We start from the raw sequence: 19,516 nt of genomic DNA on the forward strand, positions 1-19,516 counted from the left end.
CAGCGGTGTATATATCACATTTTTTATATCAATATCTATCTATCTATATATATCCTGAGGACCATCACTCATGGATTTCATGAGGAAAACAAATAGGGATTTTTGCCTATCCCTACTGACTTGTGATTCTTACAATCCAGGTATTTCTGCTTTTCAAAATAGGGCAACTCAAACACCCATTGCACTGTCTCCAATTGGTCATTCCTCCTCTTTCTTTCTTCTATTAGAGCATGGGGATCCTTGCCACTTCCAGTTCCAAGTTGCTGGAGTGGCGGACCATGGACGTTTCCTCACAAGTGGGTTTTGTACATTAACACTATCTCATAGCCATATGTACTCACTCAATGAGAAGAGGACTATTATCGTTATGCTGCATATTATACACACAATATGTATGGCATGAAATCTATTATGCAAGGTGCTTCCACTGGATGTTTTCTGCCCAGATGGACCACACTTTACATAATCAATGTATACCAAGGGGCTTCCCATGGATTTTTTGCCTGGGCAGCCCACATTTGTTGATTTTATCTATCATTGTTATGCTGCATATTCTACACACAGTATGGCATGAAATTTATTGTGCAAAGCACTTTCACTGGATGTTTCCTGCCCAGATGGATCGCACTTAACATAATCCTTTGTATACCAAGGGGCTTTCCCTGGATGTTTTTGCCTGGGTGGACCTCACTTGGCTATTTTCCTGGATGTTTTGTCCATACAGACTACACTTGTTGATTTTCCAAAATTATGCAAGGCGCTTTCCTTGGATGTTTTCTGCCCGGGCACACTTGGCCTATTCATATATGATCCTCTAGCCACGTATTCTGTTTTTTTCCACCCTAGGTGTCTTTTCTGATTTACTGGGTGAAGAGCATACCTGTTCCAGAAGTAGTGCTATACCCGACAGGTGTGCCTCATATTTTAACTGTGGCACACCTGCTTTTTTTATAGCCGTCGCTCTCCACTTGATTATTTGTTTTTGTGCCTTCACCAGCCCCTTCACCTTTCCAATGTTGGATTCTAGGTATGTGGAAGAAGAGGTAGTACCATTTGAGAAGTTAACATTTACAAACACTGCATATTTATTTCTGAGTGGTACTTACTTCCTCTCACCCACTTCCCACCTTTCCTTCCCATTGATTTGCTAGTGTTTTGGGGTTCATATATGCCAATTCTTGAAAGTGAGGATTGTGCCGCAAGTGTAGAGGGAGCTACCTGCACCAGTATAGAGGGTGCAATGGGATTAGTGGTGGGTGGTCACATGATCAGAACATGTTGCTGCAATGATGCAAAAAGGAATATAAAAGACTGGTGTGCTTTTAAAAAGTTTACCAGTGCCTAGAGGGCAAATGAAGGTTGAGATAGCTATTGGTGAGATGAGGTAAGTAGCTATTGGTAATACATTTTCAGTGTTAAAAAATTTTAACTTCAAAAAAAAGTGCATTTATAGGACATGGGGTATATGTTTAAATGTCAGTTTTAGTGTGTTTTGTAGTTAATAGAGTATGAAAAACCAATTCATTATATTATTTAGTTAACATCAGCCAGTTTTAGCTTGTTCTACGCTTAATTTATAGGAAACAACTTATTATGTATTGGAATTTAAAATAAAATATTATGAATGTATTTTATGGTTAATACAATTTAAAGTCATTTATGAATGTTTGGTGATTAACAACAGTTTCAGTGTGTTTAGTGTTGTTCCATTGTGATTCTACAGTTATGGGACACACTTGACACAATTTTTTATATTGAAAATAATTCATATGGATGAACAGTTATAATTAGTTGGATTTTATTAGCACTTTTAACTGGTTAATTCCAATTAAACAAATTATTATTACAATTATACAACACATTTTAAGTTTCCAAAGTGAAATCTCAAGTTAGCTGTGCTCAACTCGAAACATCATAGGTGGCCACATCACTAGGGCATTAACATTATAAGTAAGTAGTTTAGAGGTTATCTTGGGTTATATTAGTACAGTACTTTTGTGTAATTTATGTGTATTTTATTAATCATCAGGAGTAACTGTGGAAATGCCCTTATCTTATATTTACTTCCTTTTGTGATTTACAATAATGAGCCATAAACAACAAATGTCATGCACCAATGGAGAGTTAGTTGTGATTTTGGCCACAATCGTTTTGGCTGGCACACCTCAATTGCTTGGCATGGAGATGAGGCTTGCCACTGCGATAAATAAAATTTTAGTTTCATTTTGGATCAGTAGAATTCCATGAGTTCCAGATTGTCCTTCGGTTTACCACAGTTTCAATATATTTTGTGATTAATTAACAACAGTTTCAGCATGTTCCATGGTTGACAACAGTTTCAGCATGTTCCATAGTTAACAACAGTTCCAGCATATTTCATGGTTAACAAAACTACAGTATGTTCCATAGCTAATGGCAGTTTCAGTGTTTTCCCTGGTTAACAACAATTTCAAGTATGTTCAATGGTTAAAAAAAGTTTCAGCAAATTTTGTAATTACTGTATCTCTGGTTAATGTGCTTCCAGTTTTGATATGTTGCCTGGTTAACAACAGTTTCAGTGTGTATTTTTATCAATGTTTCTCTGGTAGCAAACTTCCAATAAACAGTTTTATTATGGTGATCTGTACAAGTCACATCCAAAATATTTTCACTACGATTATATGGTTAAAGTTTCCATACGATGATTTATGACAAATTGAAAACAAAGTTCACAGCTAACTGCAATTAATTCACTAATTAGCAGCAAGAGGAGATACCAGTGATAACCAAAAAATCCAAGAGGGAATTGTTACCAGGAGGAGGAGGCTTGAGGCCTTGGCTGAGCAAACAGAAACTAAAAAGGGAAAAGACCTTCTAGAAGAAGGTATTACATTTTCTTTTTCTTAATAAATATATCAAAATTTTATTCCATATTTCGTAGTCAGTTATGCTGTCATATGGTATTCCAAATCAGATTTACTATTATTTTTAACATGGTTGAATTTTTGGTGTGTGCAAAATTCTGCATAGCTGTATACCAGAATAGACCTAGCAAGATGAAGTTGTTCAATAGCCTCTTCTGTTGAAAAGCTTTTCAGAATATTTCACTAGCAAGTTTCATACAACTTTATGTTTCTAACTTAAAACAAGTAATAATTACAGCTATTACAAAATTACATCATGTTTCACAAACCAAAGTGACACAGGGAATGTTTTAAACCAAATTTATTTTCTAAACCACTATTTAGTAATAACTATTATTTATTTCTACCAGCCATAGACCATGTATCTTGACAAGTTTCCACAAATGATCCTGAGGCTGTTGCTCCAGATTGGCTTGATGTGTGGGTTTGGAGCCTGTTAATGTCTTGTGTGTATTTTTCTGCTTCCATTGAGAATGGTGAATGCCTTCGTCTTGAAAATGGTTATTCTTTGGCTCTACATCATATAACAATCTGGTTATATGAATATCCTTCCATAGGCTAAGTCTATGCTGGTGGCATTTCATCGTTGAATGATTAGCAATTTAATATGAACCAAGAATGTGGATGCTAAACACACAGTGCCATGGCTCACAGTGATCTAACACGTCACTGTATTAGCAGAGGCCAATCATTTTTGTGAAATATCTCATTAATCTTATGAATTCCTGCCTCCAGGAACTAATAACAAATTTCACCTGTTTACCAAGTAGTTGCATGAAAATGTTTTGGTCTTTCTTACTAAAATCATTACTTCTAATGGTAAACTGGAGTAGGGTCAAGTAACTTGCTCAAAGTTTCAAAATTTTTGCTAAAGGTGCTGGACTATAAATAATATGACCTTGCCATCCTTCAAAGAAGGTTGTTTTATTGGAAATTGTAATGTTAGACAATAATGTGTGATTATAACCATTAAATTATGATGGAGAAAATAGTTTTAAGGCCAATGCCAAGCCTGAAACATTGTTATTAAAAATTGCAATTAACCCTCATTATATCTGCAAATGAGAAGATTGTGTGACATTATATCACAATACCACAGATGATAATCTTTCTTTACTGGCCCTATACTATGGGTTCCTAGAAAGAAGAATCTTTTAACATTGCAATAACACATCTATGACTATGAGGCCTTTCTCTTAATACCAGAGCTTATTAGCTTGGCTGAGAATGCAACACCCAATCTTGGTGGAAATGCTAGATATATAAGTTATTTATATTACACCAGTTATTATGGTCTTATGCAAGTGAAATGTGAGCTATTCATCAATAGTTTGTGTGAAATATTAACAAGCAGATCATGGTTTGCCAACATCAGGTACTATATACCATAATAACTGATATAATGGAACATTTAGTTTCTTTGATTTTAGTAGATGTAGAAAATATACAGTAAACAAGAACCAGAACTATGATATTAGTTCTTATTATTTGGAAACAAATACTAAAAAGGGTTAAATGTAAAATAAAAAAGTATTCATTAATAATTTCCAAAGTAAATGTTGTAATAAGTCTCTATATAGATGTGTTACCTTATAATTAGTTTCTTGTGTAAAATATTGTCTTATGCTTTCTCATGTGAAGAATTTTGAACACTGGGTATGTAAGTGTCATTCTGATGTCCAGTGCTAGTGTAACATTGTACATTATAGTTTAAAGTGTAGTACAAGTAGCTACTGACCATAGTTAAAAAGTAAAAAGAGCAACAGTTCAAGAGTAATTTCTTATTTCACTTGTGGATTAATTTTTGGGAATCTCCAGATTTTTGTTGTCATAATAATACTAAAGAAAACTATTTCAAATTAATATTTAACAGCAATTTAAAATGTATTTTGAAGAGAAACTCTGTCAGATTTATTACACTGTATTGAAATATGATCCAGGTTTATTATACAACTGAAATAAGACGATCTTGATATTCTTTCTCTACATTTTAAGTGATATTTAGTTCTGAAGCAAAAATGGAGACTGGTTTTGGAAATGGAGATTACTTTGCATGTTGAAAATAATAATATTAATTCATAATTAAATAAACACATGAAAAAAAGTGTTTGGATTATACCTGAAAACATAAATGGTGTTTCATCATGTTTTTAGTTGGTACATTCCTGAAAATCCTGAAAAGATTATGATGTAGAAAACTAAAACGCTTTCATGAAAACATTGTTATCCAGAAATATATGTTTGAAATATCAGCAAATACAGTTACTACTTTGGGCAAGTACTTTAAATTCTGTATCACAGTCATCATCTTATTAACTCACTAAAAACAGGAAGTTAAATTTGAAAATGCAACTGTAGCTACATTCCCAACTCTGAATACATACTAATGTTTAAATATAGATCTCTTTTTCTAGCATTTTCAACATTTTACTGGACACCCTATTGAATATTGTCACATTGTGATAGGTAGTGTTAAAATGTGCACATTGTTTTGTTGTTAATGTCCCTGGTGTGCATGTCACTCACTTATGTAATATATATCTGTATGTAGTCATGGCCATAATTGTATTCAAGATCTAGATTTTGGTGATGTCAAACTACTGAGTACGATATGGAATGGTGTGAAATAATTAACCAGAATAACTGAAGGTGAAGCAGGAAAATTGCCCTAACAATAACTGAACATAAAATTAAAACCATGAAAGTGACAGATGGGACTTTAGAAAGTGGAGTACAATTAGAACGAGTCAGAGAATTCTGAAAAAGTGATCTTTCACAGAATGGAAATTGTGAAAACGAAATTGCAAAGTGTTTGGGAAAAGCCAACTCAACTTTCCAAAAGTTAAAAGTTATATGTAAGTGTAAAGGTTTAAGTGAAGAGATGAAAATCAGATTATATCAAGCAATAGTATTAACTACTCTTCTGTATGATGCAGAAACGTAGCCATTGACATTTGTTGTGGAAGATCTTGAGTTTCAGATAGCTATTCTCAGAATGGACAACTGCAAAAGAGCAATCCATGTAATTAAATGGATTCAAAATGGAAAAGAAGACTACCAAGAAGGAACTGATAGATGACTATATTTTGAGGTCCTAAAAGGCTCCAGTATCACAAGGGATGAAATATATCAGAACCAAGATGGAACCGATAGATGACTATATTTTGAGGTCCTAAAAGGCTCCAGTACCACAAGGGATGAAATATATCAGAAAGCCACAAATTGGGCTGAATGGAGTCACTATAGTTTGCAATGTGTCAAAAGACATTGGATGGACTAACTAATAAGTTAGGCTAAAATATTGGCTTTAGAATGATATAGGAAAGCAACAGTTTCATTATTTACAGTATCTTCAAACTGGCATTGTGTAGGTTATTGATTGTGTAATACTGTGTAATAGCTCTTGATCTCAGTTCAGTACTATGTAATAACTATTGATCTCAGTTCGGTACTGTGTAATAACTCTTGATTTCAGTTCAGTACTGTGTAATAACTCTTGATATCAGTTCAGAACTGTGTAATAACTTTGGATCTCATTTCAGTACTGTATAATAACTCTAGATATAAGTTCAGTATTATGTAATAACTCTAGATCTTTGTTCAGTACTGTGTAATAACACTAGATCTTTGTTCAGTACTGTGTAATAACACTAGATCTTAGTTCAGTACTATGTAATAACTCTAGATCTTAGTTTAGTACTATTTAATAACTGTAGATCTTAGTTCAGTACTATGTAATAACTTTGGATCTTATTTTGGTACTATCTAATAACTCTTGATCTCAGTTCAGTACTGTGTAATAACTTTGGATCTTATTTCAGTATTATGTAATAACTCTAGATCTTAGTTCAGTATTATGTAATAACTCTAGATCTTATTTCACTATTATGTAATAACTCTAGATCTTAGTTCAGTACTGTGTAATAACTCTAGATCTTAGTTCAGTACTGTGTAACAACTTTGTATCTTATTTCATTAGTGTGTGTTGATAATAAGAGTTTAAGAAAAACAACTTTTTGTATTACTTTTAGTTAATAATTATCAGGTAAACTTAGTACACATGGCTCATCGATTGTTATGTCATTTTCATAGTTAGGATTAAATTACTGTGCTTCACAGATACTATATGTATATATATATATATACTACCTTCAGTATCCTAAAAATGCACACTTTAGTATTAACTCAACAAACTTTCCAACAGTTTTAATTTATATGTATAAATATATTGTTGTTGCAGTTCATTCTATAAATTTTCCACTGTTCAAGACTTCATCACATCACTTCTAGAATTCTCTGTAGCTACCAATATAAATAAAAAAAAAATTAAAACATAGTTTTCAACAATATTTTAATGAAATTTTTGCTGAAAATATGGCTTTCTCTGGGTTGGAAAAGCAAAATTAAGAAAACAATAGTTTCACAAATATTTTGGCTTATGATACATGCAATTTTTCTTATCTTTGAAAATTTTATGTACTTGATTTGTATGTATAAAATTACAGCACTAGTTCAGAAATGGAGAACACTGATGAGTACTATAGCTTACAATCAGAACTCAAAGCACTGCTTACCGACTCTTCTTCCCTAGGATATAATGCTGAATTTCACATCAAATTAAATCTTGTAAAATTTTCAATTATCATCCCTGAAGTAAAAGTTTTTTAATTTAATATTTCAAATAAATATATCAACCATACATCTCAATCCTTAGAGCAAAAATTTAAAGAAAGTTCAAGTGTAATTGATTTAATGACACAATATGTTTTACACAGGCTTTTATGGCACTTTTGAACTCGGCCAAACTAATCCTGTATTGTCTTTCCTTGATCTTTTGAGGCAATAACATATAGAGCTGGGTGATTAGTGATATTTGCTAATCAATTAGTCAACAGCCCCACTAAATAATTGCATTAAATTAATCAATCAATTAATCAAATAAAAAAAGTTAGAGTAGGAGCTGCCAGCCAGTTGTCTTCCTTATAGTCAGTAGTTGGTAGACTTGTATGAATTCTTGTGCTTCTTGTAATTCAGATGGTAAGATCGAGATGATTTTAGATCTTAGAAAACAGTTAATTCCATTTTGATAAGTTCTCTTTTGTTCTTGGTCAATTATACTAACCCTGTACAAAACAAATGTGATTTTTCTTCTACTGAACTCAAATTCATGTTAAATTTAAAAATCTAGATCTGCCTAATTGTGTTCTGATGATTGAACCCATAAATGGAAAATTACTGTATAGACACAAGCCTTTCTTTCAAAGTTACGATGCAGTTAATTTCATATATAATAAAAAGCTTTTCTCTAAAGAACTTCATTATTGTTTTGAAGTTGTTATATAATATTTATTTTGTTTATTATGCACGTTAGTCTTGTTAATGGGTAAGCCAACAATAATACAATTTTATAAGTGTAAGATATTCAGTAAGTATTGTATTCAGGTAACTCAGTTAGAAGATGTATATTTGAAGTTTGTCTTCTAGTTCAGCAGTTCTCAATCTATGATTGGTGGTCTGTGGAAGGGTTGTGTACTTATGGAAAAGAAGCAGCAGCATAATGTATAGATCCCATTTTGGTTTGCCAAGATAAGAAAAAAAACTTATGTGGTCTATAAACAAAACTACCATTCTGTTTTATTTTAAACTTACAAGAGAAACTGTTCTTAATGCAGTAGAAAGAGACTTTTCTTTAATAACCATCAATTATTTGTAGCTGAAAAAGACCAAGCAGAACCAGAGATTCCTCTAGTCCCCACTAATCCTGAGGAAGTTGCTCGTCGAGAAGAAGAAATGATAAAAAAGAGACAAGAACAAAAAGAAAAGGATATGGCAGAATGTTTTGGTTTTGATGTAAGTTTTTTGTTGTTGTTTTTTACTTTTGAAGGATGTTTTAAACTGCTTCAAAAAATTTATTTATTTTCTTTGGTAAAGTTTTATTTGCCAATTTTTTAACTCCATAATCGTTGAAATTTGATCCGAATGTATAAGTAAAACAAAGAAGTAACAACATATGAAAGACTGAACATTTGCAGTTGCCATAAAGACTTTACATTCCAAAACTAGAAAAAGAAAAAGATTCATCATGATTATAAATACAGTTATGGCCAGAAACAGAAATCTGAATCATATGAGTAGAAATGACAATGTAAGTCACGAGTTTTAAGATGGATACCTAAGACGTGATCAGGCTGGCACCTGGATCATGTGGTCAGAAACTTGTACCTAAGCTGTGTGGTCAGAGAGCCATTTTTAAGCCATGTGGTCAGAAACAATAAAAATATATATGAAGTCAATCTATCATTTATTTCACCACTCATGACTGAGTTATAGCACTACAAGAAGCCTTGTCTTTGTTTTTTTTTTTAGTTTGGCCTTTGTCCAGAGTTACTGATGGAGGATGGAATTCCCCAAAACTGGTATAACTCAGTGACTAGTGGTAAATTGTATGATAGATTTGGCTTGATATGTATTTTTAGTATCTGAAACAGCTTATCTGCTGAATAAGTTAGTACTTACATATTCTTCAAATCCTCTACAAGCCTAAGTTCACTGTGGTGAGTAAAAAGGGAAGATAAAACAAAGTAAATTGAATAATGAAATCAGTGACTGGTTAAAAAAGAAAACCTTAATTTTGTGGTAAGAAAGTAATACTTAATCTGTTTGGTTAGATAGGAATACCTGAACCTTGTGATCAGAGAGAGGAACCTAAACATATGCTCAAAGAGCAATATTTGAATTGTGTGATCACAGAGGAACACCTGAGCCATATGATTGTATTTAACTACCTGATGTGTTTGGTTAGAAAAGAATAAATGAACCATGTGCCTAGCAAGAAATACCTAAAGTGGTGGTTAACCATGTGGTCAACAAGTAATACCTGATGTATAGGATAAATATCTGAACCACGTCATTCTGGGGAATACCTGATGTGGGTGGTTAGACATTGATATCTAAAACCATTATTTAAATACTGAAATATATATAAAAACTAAAAACATAATTACTGTGAAAGAAATAAGATTAAACAAACTCATAAGTAGGAATACAACATCTAGGAATGATTTAAAATTTTGTTAGTCAGCCCATAAAATCTCTAATTTATAGTTTTTTCCCCCTATAATAAAAATCTGTAGCTTCTACTACTAGTTGGAAACAAAATATTAATTATAAAGATATTTTCTTATTAAGTCAAGATAATTTTCTGAGTTGAAGCAATCACAAATGAACTTAATACTTGTGATTCTCATAATTCTTAGGATAACGAAGATGAGGATACGATACTAGCTATGCCTGCTGCTCCAGGAACTAAAGGACTACAGTCAATGTCAATGAATGGGCCTACCAGCATGGAGACTACAGCCCAACTGTTGACATCTTTACAACACAATGGAATGGAAGATAATCAAACATAGACTGGTAACGTTTGAGCCAGTTTCCAAGACTTGTAGTACCTGCTGTTTTGTGATGTTAAAGATTACTTTGTATCCTTGTATTTGTGAATAAACTTGGAAGGCATTATCTAGAACATTTTCGTTAGAAATGATATTTGGATTGTATAAACTTGTGTAGCCATAATTCTATACGTTCGATGAAATTATTGTGATTGTAACTGTTTTAGTCATTTGGTTTAGTGCTTGCCAAGAAATTACTGGATATGATAGAAACTATCTTGCACCTTTAAGCTCAAATGATTGTTTAAAAATGAATTTTTTCAAGAGTAATATTTGTAGGTATTGTGAAAATTTATATTATTATTGCTGTTTATCCCATTAATTTGATTGGGATCTGATCTATACTAGTGTAGTCATATATTGTGCTGTGGTATGGGATTTGAAAACCAAATTTATTGAAATCTAGAGTTTCAATTCTAAAGCTACTAAATTTGTTTTTCCAATGATTGATGGGAAACATATGAGAACAGTGTTGTTTTATTTACTATCATTGTTTTTAAAGTAAATCAAGTTCTGTAGTATTCTAGAGTTGTTGTTTTTTTTTTCAACACGGATGTTGAAATTGTAGCAGTTAGTCCTGCTCCTGACATGCATTGTAGGACAGGCACTTGTCAATGCACGTGCATCAAAAAATAAAGTCATTGTGAATTCATGTGTTTTTTGTCTTATATTTTAATTGAGACTTACATAAGTGGAAAGTTAAAAATTAGTGTCCACTTGTAGGTAATGCAGTGTACATATATTCAATAGAAGTAACAGTTTGTAGCTCAGTTGTTTGTTTCATGTTGGCTAAATATATTACGTCAGATTGAAAGTTAATGTCTGTCTGTATATGTGTTTCCTAGTATACCAAAACAATTTTTAATTTTATGCTGGAGTCTCATTTTACAGTTTAAATATACTGCAAAAAATAAATTGTTATATCTTATGCAGAAACAAATTTTCTTAAAGCGTATGAAAAAAATAGTAATATTAATTAAATGAATCTTCCAGCTTGAGGATTATGTCAGACTTTTACTGGCTGTATATTTCACTCATAGCTAATTAGGGCTAAATGGTAGTGGTAGGATGCTCAGACACTTTTCTGCACCCGATAGGTGTTAACACCACTGGTCAGGTGGGTGCCAGAAGTTGATTATTGAAAGAGTTTTAGGTGCTTTGTGTAATGTATCAAAATAGAAGATAAAGAATTAGAACAGTACAGGAGTTTATTTATATAGGAAGCATGGAAAAATAAACATGGCAAAGGATAGGAATGGTAAAACCTAACATTCTTCAATCTCGAAGAACCTCTCAGAAGATGTGGAAAACAAGAATTATATGAACAGCCCTACTCTAAAAGAAGAAAAGATGGACAGTCCACTGAAACTAAACAATTGTTATAAAAATTTGAAATGTGATGTTATACATGAATGATGACTGGGCTACATATAAAAAAAATTAATGAAGTACTGGAAGGTGTAAAGACAAAAAGATAACTGCTTGACATATGTAGGAAGTGGAAAATACACTGTTTTAGGCATATAATTAGATCTTTGCAAGGCAGAAATTCTTATGACTAAAATTGAAGGAAGAAAAGTGAGAGCCAAACACAGACTCAATTGGTTCAATGACATTACAAAATGGATTGGATATGACAAGTTTGAATTATGCAAGTTGGTGTAGGCAGCGAAGAATGGAGAGCAGTGGGGAGCCATAGTCATGGATCAACAGAATTGGAGAAAACACCATAATTAATTGATATTCCACTCATAAGCTGATGGTAATGGTGTCTGTAAGCTATATCTGGAGTGTACTGGCTGTATGAGACTATATATGTATATTCCACTCTTCATGTAGTGGTGTGTGAAGAATTAACTTCGAATTTTTGAGTTATTTGGTGTCACCAAGTTCTTCTTAAGGCAGACTTTTTGTTCTATTGAGAACAAAAAATTTGCAATATACTTTATATAAGCAAGGAGAAACTAAACAAATATGTATTGTTGCATTGAGTTATTGTTATTACAACTTACTGTACCCAGCACCAAATCACAAATTCGTGTTTGTTATTATTGTCAACTGTTGGATAACTTACTTTACCTAGCATCAGACCACAAACTCCTGTTTGTTATTACAAGTAACTGGTAGGTAACTTATTCTGCCAGTAATATATGTTAAGTCGTTCTTTAGTGAAACATTAAATCCATTATTTTTTATTATTATCTGTTGTTAGCGTGAGAAAAATTCATGTAATTTTATTTCAAAATATTGTAAAGATACAAGATGGGGACAATAAAAATACCAGTTATAAAAACAGTACGTAACTGCTAAACGAAAAAGGTAATTGTTTTGGTTTATACAGTTAAAAACCATTGTGACAAATACTCAAAAATTAGTTTGTGGGGTCTATCTATTGTCGTGCTTTGAGATCAGTTTGTACCATGTTGCTTGGCTGTGAAATTGACATTGTATTCCTAATTCCTTAAACATGCACGTGCTCTGTTCAATGAACAGTGGTATAGGCATAATGTCACACTGACAATTTTGTTTACGTACAATACCATCGCGTTGCCCCTCGAAGTGGATCCCTGTACGTAGTGAGGGGACATCCCAGGGATGTGAACATCCACCCACGTGTTTGCCGTGTGTGGCATTCCATGAAAGGGAGGAGAGACTCCTGGTGTTTAATGGATGTCATTGATGGGTCAGTTTATATTAATAGCAGTTCTCACCCTGTTCTCTTAGACATTCAGAAACGACTGACTCAGTTTTCTCTGTCATCCATTTTTATCCACTTTTTCTGGAAACCTTTGTCTTTATTCTAGGGAATGAGCATGCTGACACTGCAGCTAAGTCTGTTTACTCTGGTGCTATCACAATCGTGTCCCATATATGGACTATGGTCCTGTGATCAAAGCACGGCTCCGTGCCAGTTGGCAGTCGAATTGGGGTGAGCAACTTCATAACAAGCTTTTCCAGATCAAACCTACTGTTGTTTTTTGGCCGTCTAGTTTCTGTGAGGATCAACGGGAGGAAGTTGTCTTGGCTAGACTAAGCATTGGTCACAGTTTTTTAATCCATCGTTTTCTTTTATGTGGAACTTATCCGGCAATGTTTGGCCTTTGTGACACTCAGGTCAAAACTGCCCAGGGTTTGCTTTCGTGCCGTCGTTACGAATGTGAGCGACGGCTCCATTTTAGACATGTATTTTCTAAAGTTTTACCCCTAATATTGGACGGTGTCATTTACGATGATGATTGTCCAGCTTGATTGTGTTTTTAGCTTTTTGCAGGCCATTGGCCTTTTTATTTCTATTTAGATTTTTACCTAATTTTTGGGCATTATCTCGTTTTTAACTTTTTTTCTTTTTACATTTTGTTGTATTTTACTTGCAGCTTTTTTATTGGTTGTTTGGCGCAGATAGCCTAGATGCATTACGCCAAGCCAAACAGACAAAGAACCGTCGCTTTTGTGCATCAGAGCTTATTGAAACGACATCTTACCGTTATAAAGAATCAGTAGTAACGTATTACAATTACAAAGCTTGACATTATATGGCATGTCCAAAGTATTCTTACTAGGTTGGGGTATCTGTGGCAACGAGCACAAAAATTAGATAAATATAACGAGTTTTACAGGTGTAAATAGATTAAAGTACTAATAGGATAATCTTCAAGACGCATATTATTTAGGTGATTACCATTGTTTGTTTGTTTTCCATGGTTCGACCTTTACCTGTTAATCGTAGGATTTAAGGTTTGCGACTTATTGCTTCAAAAACGCGCTCTGCCCGTTATGGCTGCGGACGCGCTATGATTATTGCTCAAATTCTGCTATTTGCTCAAGAAATGAACATTTAACCTTCGCCCTAGTCTATCTGTTCCAAATTAGGGACAGCTTCGCGCAGATAGCCCTTCCTGTTGCTTTGTACGAAACACGTGTGGGTAAAAGTCGGATGTAGCTTTTATAATGTGTTCAAACAAACGAAGTGCCTTTTTCTTGTACTTTGTGTTTTCGTGCGCCCTGTTCTTGCCTTTGTAGTATAGTCCTTATGATTATCATGAACCATAACAATGTATACAGAGCGCATGCAGCGTTTCGCAATAACGGCAATGGTACATATGTAACCTCCGAGGGTTCAGTTTTCGACCTAAATTGGCTGAAAATACTTGCACCACAACACAGAAAGTCCGTATGTACAAGAAAAAAGCATTTAGTTTGTCTGAACACATTTTAAAAGCTACCTCCGACTTTTACCAATTGCGATACAAAACTTCTGGAACAAACCAACCGACTTTTACGACCGACATTCATTTGTCACATTTAAACTTTTACCTTCGACATCCCTAATCTGTCGTTTTGGTTGCGATTAATTTATGCCTAGTTTTTATATGTATGTATGTTTCTTTAAGTTGTTGATAAAATTATAAATTTCCAAGGTCATACTTAGTAATGTGGACTCTTCAGTAGCTTCTAATTATTTGAAAGATGTTGTCTGAAAGTCACAAACCACCGCCCACTACTCGTGAATCGGTTGTTATCATCAACCGAAACAAGGCTATTGATCAACATACCACCATTGATACTGGAAGTTTTGTTTCAGTGATATTGTGTTAATATCAAAAAGACCAAAAAAAAGTTCGTATCAGTGTTCTGATTATAGATATTGACTAAAAATAAGTCGTTTTAACAGAATTAAATATAATTTTACATGGAGGACAAAAGTTTTCCTTATCTTTGTATACATAAAACTAGAGAGAAGAAAACTGTACTCAAGTAAACAGTGAGTTTGGTTACTTGACAAAACAGTGAATCAATAATAAACAAAAACTAAAAAAGGTTGTATATTTCGCAAGTAGAGGTATGTATGTATAGTAGCTATCTCACTGTTGAAGAATCAGCCTGGGGTCTGGAACGTCTTTCTTGTAAAGTGTAGTTAACCTCAGTATATTTTGGGTTACGAGGAACTTCTGCAATGCCACTGTGTATAGACTTAATGACTAGATAATATGTCATGCCTTTCTAAGAAGGATATTTGCATAAAAAGAATCTTTAATGATGTTCTCCATGAAAGTGGAAAAGTCGCACTGCAGTTTCTAAAACATGAATAAGTTTCAGAACTATAAACTTAGTTAATCTGAAGTAACACTTTTATTCAACAAGTGAAAGCTGTGTTTATGGAAAGAGAACTTTTAAGTTATAAAACACTACTGCGGTGGAGCTGGGCATATCTCCAGGTACCATTAAAAATATAATAAATAAAGATTTGTAGTAAATGAAGACTCGCATGCCAAAAGTTTTTAAGTTTACACCTACAATCTAAAACAGTGGTTGTTTTTCTGAGTTAACCATAAAACTGGGATACAACAATACTATTTGACCGCATATCTTTCAAGTCACCTAATGCAGCGCTAATAGCCTTTTGTATATTTATTTCGTTTAAACTAAGCCGGTGTCCACCTACAATGAAGAGATTGTAGAAAGTTTTTCAGGGTGTGTATATGCTCTAAGATCGACTTTGCCATCCTTGTTGAAACTTGCTAAAATAGAAATTATGGTTTTCAGAAATAGTGCATAATTCTGGACATTAAGTGGAAAACAAATGATGATAGAGTTATTAGTTCCGAAAACAACAAGGAACCTGAAAATTATTGTTATAAAGTGTGATTAAATTTCATTGTATTTGGTAAATGGTAATTTCCACCTTTCGACTGAGCAATGCCATAACTGGTAGACTTATGACCTGAGGATGATGCCGGAGCCTTTTCCAAGTTAGGGCATTTTTATAGCGAGATTGTTAAACGAGGTAAAGCCAAAGGAGACAGCATTCTGAAGGAAGGAGTCTTAAGCATTCTACATGGAAGCAGTTGCGTAGTTTTTGACTCATTACTATCCAAGATAATAATAATAATAATTGCGTTTTTCACTATGGGACCAAGGGTGTCAGTGGCAGAACAAGCAGTTCAGGCGCACCGAGGCAAAGAAACGATCGGGGCCCCTTTTTTTCAGAAGACAAGGTTCCGTCCCTGATGGGTGTGTTATAACTCTCAAGTCCCGCTATTCGGTTCGACATGAGTATCCAAAGTTTTGGCAGTTGATAATGTTGTCTAGCTGTCTTCTCTCTAGTCTATTACAGTTAACGCAGATAGCCCCGTTTACGATACCAAACAACAACAGAAAGACACACAGCAGAGGATTGAAAACAGTTGTGGTCTCCAAACCCACACTTCAACCCAATTCAGAGCATTCACTATCTACCTAATTAAGTCTATGATTATGAAAGAAAACCCTTTGACACATAGAGGGACGGACGGGCTTACTGGGACAACGGAGAATTACCCGATGGGCCAGTGTACTTGACGCATTCTTAAAGATTTATTTTAAATTTTAATTGTTTAGCCAGTATGCACCATGTGGTATTGCCTGGGCTGGTCCGTTAATGCAAATCCGCCCATGGACATATAAAAACATTGCATCAAAACTGAGCATATTTCCTGGTACTGTCAACAAGATTAAAAACAAAAAATATTAAGTTCATATAGGCTCATAAGCTTCCAGAAATGACATCTAGAAATCAAGGGTATTTTCATAAGAAAGATGGGAAGAGAAACTGTAATCAGAGAATCCCATATTAAACTATACATACAAGTCAAGACCCTCAGTGCAGTTCCGACATACTTTTGTGTTTTTTGGTCTGCATAAACACTGTATTGGAAACCGGTATCCATGTACAATGGAAAGTTTGTTACGATGCGTGGTTTAACATTAACTAGCTGTCATTTACAGAACCTTGTTACAGTGAAATTTGCTTATAGCACTATTAAGACACCGTGGTTCGAGTATACGACAGTTTTCGTTTTGATATTGACTTAACCAGTTTGAAAGACAGCTACTTTACAGCCGAATCAATACATTCCTTGAAGCTTATTGGCTGAACAGTGGTTTTCAACCATTTCCACTCCATGGACCAGTAAAATATTTGTAATTTTGGACAGTTAGGAGTATATAAACCTATAGTTCTGTTTCCAAATTTAGCTTTTCCTGGCAAGTTTGAATTTAAAGTTATGGGACTAACTTATTTTACAGTGAACTTGTTTGTTTGTTTGGAATTAAACACAAAGCTACACACTGGGCTATCTGTGCTCTGTATCGAAACCTGGTTTCTAGCGTTGTAAGTCCGCAGACATACCGCCGTGCCACTGGGGGGCTACAGTGAACTAAGAAAGAAACACCACTTTCCGAATATTTTTAACACATGTACAAATTTTTCACGTTTTTCTCCACCGAATGTTTCTGAGGACCAACATAAAATTTCCGCAGACCGGCAGTTGGGAACCACTGGGGGTTAAACACATTGTATTACTTACTTTATACACTGTATTCTATGTGTTAATGATACTTGTGACGTAAGTTTTCTGCAAGTGTATAAAATATAAATCAGGGTAGTAGGTTTATGTTGTATTTGTAATTTACAGAATTAACCTGCAGCTACTTTGTCGTTACTTATCTGCTGTTTTTATTTGAACGCTACATATACCGAAGAGTCTTCAGTTCAGGTGTAGTTCTAACAAAACTATTTGAACCCGAGCCATTGGGATATTTTATATGGTGTAATGTTTATTTTACTGGTGGACCGAACGTGGCCTAATTGTTAGCGTGTCAGACTATAGATCCACATTTGGGGCCATAGGTCGTTATAAAAGTGACTGTCATATCCCCCTATTCAGTTGACTAACTGCCTTTTTTCTAGTCTATCATTTCAAAATTAGGAACATTTAACGCGGATAACCCTCATGTAGCTGTACGAATAAAAGTAACAAACCAAAGCATTTCACTAAATGTTCGTTATGTTTTTCCTTATGTGTATATGTATGTTTACCAATAGCAAACTTTCGAAGTTTAAAGCGAATTTAGGAAATTTCTTTGAGAGAGAAAAATGACGGTATGATTAACAATTGCTTTTTATTTGTACTTTCCTGAGGGTAATCAGTGTTTGTGGTTTGGTAACATTGAATTCCTGTCTGTCTGCTGTTGGTTATTCGCTGGGGGTACCCAGCGTTTACTTATGGTTTGACAACAATGAACTTCATTCTCTCTCTCTCACTGTTGTTTGTTATTTCGTAAATATAACCACTTTCTGTTTTGATTTGGTAACAATGAACAATTCTCTTTCTCTCTATCTGGCCCGGCATGGCCAGGTGGTTAGGGCGCTTGACTCGCAATCTGAGGACCGCGGGTTCGAATCCCCGTCCCACCAAACATGCTCGCCCTTTCAGCTGTGGGAGCGTTATAATGTGGCAGTCAATCCAGCTATTCGTTAGAAAAAAAGAGTTGGCGGTGGGTGGTGATGACTAGCTGCCTTTCACTGCTAATATAGGGATGGCTAGCGCAAATAGCCCTCGTGTAGCTTTGCGTGAAATTCTAAACAAACAAACAATTCTCTCTCTCTGTGCTTGTTTTTCCTGACTGTAACCGGTGTTTGTTTGTGGTTTGGGAACAATAAACTCCTCTCCCTCTGGTGTTTGTTCTTTCATGAGGACAATTAGTGTTTGCTTTAATTTAGTAATAATTAACTACTTTCTCTCTCTACCGTTTGTCCCCCGGTGGGACATCGGTAAGTCTACAATGCTTAAATCTGGGTTCGATTCCCCGTGGCGGACACAGCGGATAGCCAGTGTGGCTTTGCTCCAAAACAAACAAACTCTACTATTTATTCTTTACTTAGCACAAATTACTTGTAAATAGTCAATGGTCCCCGGTGGGACAACGGTAAAACTACGGACTTACAACACTAAAATGCGGGGTTTTCTACAACAAACAAAATAGTCTATGACTTTATTTGTTTCATCCTTATCAGTTTCATGAGCAGACTGTCATTGTCAATTTTATGTATTTTAATTTCTATATTTTCCGATTCTGAAAGTCACGATATATTAGGATGATATGAAAGTTGTTATTGGCGAAAAGAGTAGAAATGCTGAGGTCATGTTTTAAGCTATACATAATTTCTTTATTTCATTGTTCAAACCCTTCTAACCAAGATTTAAACCTGAGACCACTCACATTCAAATGAGTATTCTACAGACAAAGACGATTAATCCGTTACTAACACAGACCTGCTAATTTAAATTTCATAAAAGTGGTTTTGGTTTTAATAACAGAATTTCCATAATTCAGCTATGC

The 19,516-nt window shown here is 34.3% G+C and overlaps 1 protein-coding gene across 5 annotated transcripts in view; it reads left to right on the forward strand.

Moving 5' to 3' along the window:
- The window catches only part of LOC106470621 (zinc finger protein with KRAB and SCAN domains 7-like), a 94,131-nt gene extending 83,125 nt beyond the window's left edge, over positions 1–11,006 (forward strand). For 4 of the 5 annotated variants that reach the window (XM_013931195.2, XM_013931187.2, XM_013931207.2 and 1 more), the window contains 3 exons: positions 2,741–2,863; positions 8,617–8,753; positions 10,160–11,006. In XM_013931195.2, the coding sequence (XP_013786649.1) occupies positions 2,741–2,863; positions 8,617–8,753; positions 10,160–10,315 (416 nt within the window). In that variant the 3' untranslated portion in view covers positions 10,316–11,006. The remainder of the gene's footprint in view (positions 1–2,740; positions 2,864–8,616; positions 8,754–10,159) is intronic. The other variant, XM_013931202.2, reaches the window with a different exon arrangement.
- The last annotated feature ends 8,510 nt before the right edge of the window (positions 11,007–19,516 follow it).

This window comes from Limulus polyphemus, unplaced genomic scaffold, assembly GCF_000517525.1.
Source record: "Limulus polyphemus unplaced genomic scaffold, Limulus_polyphemus-2.1.2 Scaffold106, whole genome shotgun sequence".
Taxonomy (NCBI): domain Eukaryota; kingdom Metazoa; phylum Arthropoda; class Merostomata; order Xiphosura; family Limulidae; genus Limulus; species Limulus polyphemus.